The following is a 6,353-nucleotide window of genomic DNA, read 5'->3' as shown; positions in this document are numbered from 1 at the left end:
AACCAACCAAGAAAAAAAAAACGAAATAATTTTCCATTTATTTTCAATTTAAAATAACATTTCTTCCCTTATAACCAAGCAAACACACATTCATTACATAATTTTAAATATATTTTAAAATATTTAAAGAATAGATTCATTCACTATGTGATACATCATGAAATGCCCTTATATTTCCACGACCGTGGGAACGCAGGATACCACTAGAATTGGGTCTACATTAAGTCTACATATCCCATCAGCATTCTTTTTAGGATTTTTGACATGTGGACATGTTATGGAATATCCAACAATCCTAAAAACACAATGCAGATCAACACGTGCATGCATTACATAAAAAGAAACCATGCACACGAATGACACAAGTAGTGAAAGCAACGCTTCGATATCGACTTCAACAGCATGTCAGCATCATTATGCATTAGATCCACAAAGCAATATGCGTTTATGTCAAACATCATGCATCTTCTGGCCATAATTGACGGTCACAGCAGCTGTCAACGATGCACTTACCCAGTAAGAGGAGTTTGAGCTCTCGTCTCGCATCTCGTTTGTCTCTCCGGAGCTGTTTGTCGATCTCGGCGTTGATTCTTTTGGACTCCTTCGCCTCTTCACTCATGCAACAGGCCATCATGGACTCCAGAGTCATCACCACAGCGTTTGGAGATCCCAACCCTGATCTGACACACTTCTACGACCCGCTTCCCTTTGCAACCGCGTCGAAAGAGGAACAGGATGGATTTGGGGGAATGTTGTTTAAAAATGCAGGATAACTTATGGTAGACGTAACGTTAAATCGATGAAGCAAAAGAGACCCCAGTCTGCTCATACAAACGCATCTATCAAGCAAGGCCAAAGACTGGATGAGATTGGAGGCCAGATGTGAATCTAAAGATCTCCCCTGCTCTCAGACCGACTCGAGCCCTGTTTTTAGAATCTGTAATGACTACCAACCAGAGTCCCGGAGGGACACACTGGCCTGCCACGACATCCGTGCTGTCCTTCGCTGTCTCGCTAAGCTAACCGCCCCAGTGCCCAGACTCACCGCAACACTGTCCATCAGCTGCCCGGATCTCTAGCTAACACACGGCGACAGGTGGCAGAAGACAGCCAGACGCTGCGTGTGCATATAACACTGGCTACGGTGCAAACATTTGATTTTGAGCATCCAAAAGCCGAAAAGTTAATTAGCTAAGCGCACTAACTAGCTTAATTGGGTGGGCTAAGCTGCTAGCTAGCCGGAATCTTTATTTACACTCCACGCGCTGATTTCACCGCTCATTTCTTTGCATCCGACTGGGCTTCAAGAATATTTAAAGTCGAAAAATCGGCATAGGAAAATGACACGGGTGTGGGCTCCTAAAAAAAAAATCGACGGAGTGAAAAAAATTCCAGATGATCGCACCGTCCAGTCCGGTGTGAGTCGCACACAAACCTGGAGCTGCGACAGCTGGAAAATGGAGCGTGAGTGACAGGGCGCCGAGCCAATCGGAGGAAGAAGCGCGCGAGAGGGCGGGGCGTGGAATGAGGCAAGGTTGGTGGAGGAGCGGCTGAGGAGCTCGCAGGGCGTGTCTCGCCACAAACCCTGCTATTCGATTGAATGGACAACGCCCATTCCCAGTCAAACATATCTGGAGAAGTCCTAATCTCTCGATATTTTCATAAAACACCTTTAATAGTTTCATATAATATATAAAATCATATATATTCACATGCAAGGGTTTATTACTAAAACAAAAATCACAGACAAATGGCGCTTCTGTTCCGTTTATAGTTGAAGTGACCTGAGAGATGTTGTTATCATAAACTGTGAGAGAATTAACGTGCAGATTTGCATGTGATTCCTAGCTCTTTATCGACACCGTGTGGAAATTGCTTGGAAGAAGAAAGTCACAAATTGTTATTTTACCTGAAGCTATTTAAAAGTTATTAGTAGCCTACTGATCCTGTTGTTGCTAGTTTTCAGCACTTGAATATTAACTGTACTGTTACGAATTCAGTTGTCATTTACTTTCTTTTAATTTCTATGATACAGCTGTTACTAATAAAATTAAAATGATATATATATATATGCTACTAGTAACACGTTCTACTCCAGTAAATATGAAAATGAAAATATGAACTGATATGAAAATCAGTTGTGAAAATATGAATAGGCACATGCATTAAAGGGATAATTCACCCAAAAATGAAAATTATGTCATTAATTGCTCACCCTCATGTCATTCCAACCCCATAAGACCTTCATTCATCTTCTGAAAATAAATTAAGATTTTTGATGAAATCTGAGAGCTTTCTGACCCTAAATACACAGCAACACAACTACCACGTTCATGCACGCATGTGTCCTGGTACTCTCGTGAACAAGTGGCAAAGACTGACACGGAAGAGAAGAAATTGTTGAATAAAGTTGTTATTTTCATTTTCTTTGCGCACAAAAAGTATTTTTGTAGCTTCTTAAAATTACGGTTGAACCACTGATGTCACGTGGACTATTTTAACGATGTCCTTACTACGTTTCTGGACCTTGAACGTTTCAGTTGCGTTGCTGTCTATGCAGGGTCAGAAAGCTCTCAATTTCATCAAAAATATCTTAATTTGTGTTCCGAAGATGAACGAAGATCTTACAGGTTTGGAACGACATGAGGGTGAGTAAATAACGGCAGAATTTTTTTTTTAGGTGAACTAACCCGTTAAAGTTTTGACCAAAAAAGAAAAAAGAAAGAAAAAAAGATGCAGTTCACTGTATACAATTTTTGACAATGATGCTTATAATAGACTTTTCTGCAATAAAACAAAACCTACTAAAATATTTAAAACACAGTAAACCATTGTTTTGGTCAAAAGAAAACAATTAATGAATTGTTTTGAATTTAATTTTGTGAAATGCAGTGCATTAGTACTGAGACTCACAGGTATGGCAATGAACAACAAAGATACTTGTAACAGTGTAGGCTATGATGGCATTTTAAGGAACAGTTCACTCAAACAAATACTGTCACGATTTTCTATCATCATTTACTCCAAACTAAAGAAAATACAGGTTGAGCATCTGATTCAGAAGTAGACAGCATGAAATATGACAGAAAGGAAGGAGGAAACATTTTAGGGACAAATTCTGGCTTGATGTGAATTCGCTACAGCAGATCAAATAGAAAAGTGGATGAGACAGAGAAGGAAGTGGATCCATTGCTTTGAGGATGTGACATCACTCAATAGCTTCTCTCAGCAAGAACAACCTCGGAAACTCGGGGCTTAAAGAAAATGTAGAGTTTCCCACTCGTAACAACGACTTTGTGGTGGCGTTCATGTGCGTTCAACTCGTAAATACGATCTATCCGACATGACTTGAACGCGCCACAAGTTCTGGAGGAGAATAACAAGGATAGCTTCCCAGACTTCCAACAAATCTTTTCAACAAACATCTCAACAGTTTGATGACCTCTAATGGAAGGAGAAGGAACTGCAGACCACAAGAAAAAATAATAAGAGTTCAGATCAGATCGTCTGAAATTTTCTTCTAAAATGAGCATTTTTCTCAGGCTCCTGTGTGTAGGTTCAGTAAATTCACTTTTATAGCAATTAAAAGGTTATTTTCATTGCCATTAAAGTGAAATAACTGGATATAATCATAGAAGCCTGAGAAAAATGCTCATTTTACACTCTTAAAAATAAAGGTGCTTCACGATGCCATAGAAGAACCTTTTTTTGTCTAAATGGTTCCATAAAGAACCTTTAACATCTGAAGAACCTTTCTGTTTCACATAAGGTTCTTTGTGGCGAAAGAAGGTTCTTCAGATTATAAAAAGGTACGAAAGAGACGGTTCTGCTGTGAAGAACCTTTTAAGCACCTTTATTTTTAAGGCTTTTGCATCTGAACTCTTCAGATATAAATATGGGGGATAGTTATGCCCCAAGGGGTATCTTACCTTGCCCTAAATGTACATTTTAACCAACTTTTCCCACTTTGGATGTCATTTCTTGTGAGAACTTAGTAGGCCTAATTCATTGTCACTGCTTAAAATAGCATAAACTTGGACGATAAAAAAGAGAAAGCTTTGGAGCCATTTGCAGCATCAGATCTGTATTATTACTTTGTCACTTAATACTGTGCAGTTCAGTTATTAATTTTCTTAAAAAGTCAAATACACCCAGTGCTGAGCTTTCTGAAACGATTAGGTCATCAATTATTCCTATACAGGACAGATAACATTCCAGATAACAAATGACTATTTTTACAGCAGTGTAAAGTTATATAAACCTCTATTAGTAAGTGCATTTATTTTCTTTTTGCAGGTTTTCAATGCTGAATATGTGATTATTTTTTCCTTTCATATAGGCATGGCAGAAAGTGGAAAGACAACGTTTATGATGCAGCTGAGAATGATTCATGGAAGCGGATCATCAAGATATTCTCCGTGTCCGATATCCCAGCAGTGGCTTCACAGATTATTGCATTTCTATACAGAAGATCGATCTCAGGTATTTCAATGAACAACCAAAGCTATTACTATGTACAGTATATTTTGCTGGCATTTAAAAGGACGGTTCACCCAAACACTGTCATGATTCTGTCATCATTTACTCGAAACCAAATGTTAGAGGAAATCAAGGTTGAGCCACTATCTGATTCAGAAGTGACAGAAATGAGGGAGGAAGAGATTTTAGGGACAAATCTGGGCCTGATAAAAAATTAACCACACAGCAGATCAAATAGAAAAGTGGAAGAGATGGCTGAACTTGATTTCTGGTCTGTCTGTCTTTTCAGGATTGTAGATGTCGGGGGTCAGAGATCAGAGAGAAGGAAGTGGATCCATTGCTTTGATAATGTGACATCAGTCATATTTGTAGCTTCTCTCAGCGAGTACGACCAAGTTTCGTTGTAGAAAATCAAGACTGTAAGTTTCTGCTTTTCTCCAACCTTCTTTTGTGGCTGCAAGGAAGAGACTAACGAAAAGCAAATAATCTGTTTGTTGTTGTTTTTTTATTACATGCCATTCCAAAATGTTCCTGCAAAATATTTGGGAGTCCAAACACATGATAATATATTTTTTTGCACTGTTTTGACTGTGAGATATAGTACCCATTTCAGTACACCGTGTTGTACACTTCACATATTGGCAAATATGGTCATCAGGGTAAACTTTTAACTATAAAATACTCAGATTACCTACTACATCTCCCACAATGCTGTGTGCTCAGCTGGCATCTTTCTCAACTTGATCAGACTGCAAGTTAAGACATTTTTTCACCATAACCATTTATAACTATTTTACATCTGAGATTGCATATATGTAATATATGGTAGCAGTCCTACTATTTTTTTTTAATGGTATTCAGCAAGCTGTCCACTAGTATTCTCTTCCAAACACAGCCATGCTCTAAATTCTGAATAACATACTAGCATACAGTACTACAGTACTAGCTCTTATATCGGTTTGTCCTCATATGTCTACAGTCCTTCCTGTGTAATGATGATGAATCTGTTCATCTTTGTACTTTTTCTCTCTTCGGCTCCAGAACTGTATGGACGAGAGTTTGTCTCTGTTCAACACGATCATCCACTCAACATGGTTTGCTAATTCCTCCATCATCCTCTACCTGAACAAAATGGACATCCTGGCTGAGAAGATTCAGTTCTCTGATCTAAAAACATACTTTCCTGGATTTGAAGGTAGTCTGCTGCACATTCAAGTTAAAGGCCGAATTATATGTGTGATCTCTAGTTTGACCTCATGATTTGCTCTTCCGTCCCTTTTCTTTGTGGTTTGGCTCCACCTTCAGGCAAGCGTGGGGATGTTCATGATGCCATGCTGTTCGTCAGAAATTTATATACAGAAAAAATATACGAGGAAAAGAACTCAGAAAGCATATACTGTCACTTCATTTGTGCCTCAGACACTACAGAAACCCGTAAACTCTTCAATGATATGAAAGACTTTATCATCATCGAGGGCCTAAACGAGTATAAAATGCTCTGAGCCCCGACGCACCTTCAGTTTCACTCACCATCAGACTATATTGATCTCAAAGCCAATCCATCTGCACTTAAAGACACTACTATTTTACGAAGCCTTTAAATACTATTTTATATTAAAAATGTCTAGGCTTTTGTACTTAAGTGAATATTTCTCAGGGAAAGTTTTTTTTTTTTAAATCTGTTACACTTGCCTAAAAGTCTTGATTAAAAAAACCTGCGATTGTATTTAGGTTTAAAAATTAATTCAAGTTGTGTTCATTTGTGAAGATTATCATGATGAACAAAATGTGTAAGAATCATAAACTTGCTGGTCGCACGTTTTCTGTAATAATCCAAAAGCCAATGGAAAAATCTTTTTTTTTTTTTTTTTTTT

General features: G+C 38.2%; 1 protein-coding gene across 2 annotated transcripts in view; it reads right to left on the bottom strand.

Moving 5' to 3' along the window:
• The window catches only part of LOC107717982 (guanine nucleotide-binding protein subunit alpha-11-like), a 31,783-nt gene extending 30,293 nt beyond the window's left edge, over positions 1-1,490 (bottom strand). For both annotated transcript variants that reach the window (XM_016524896.1, XM_016524895.1), the window contains exon 1: positions 514-1,490. In XM_016524896.1, coding sequence (XP_016380382.1) covers positions 514-649 — 136 coding nt within the window. In that variant the 5' untranslated portion in view covers positions 650-1,490. The remainder of the gene's footprint in view (positions 1-513) is intronic.
• Positions 1,491-6,353: the final 4,863 nt, after the last annotated feature.

This window comes from Sinocyclocheilus rhinocerous, unplaced genomic scaffold, assembly GCF_001515625.1.
Source record: "Sinocyclocheilus rhinocerous isolate Xijiao unplaced genomic scaffold, SAMN03320098_v1.1 scaffold2468, whole genome shotgun sequence".
NCBI lineage: Eukaryota > Metazoa > Chordata > Actinopteri > Cypriniformes > Cyprinidae > Sinocyclocheilus > Sinocyclocheilus rhinocerous.
This window is presented reverse-complemented; position numbering and strand designations above follow the sequence as displayed.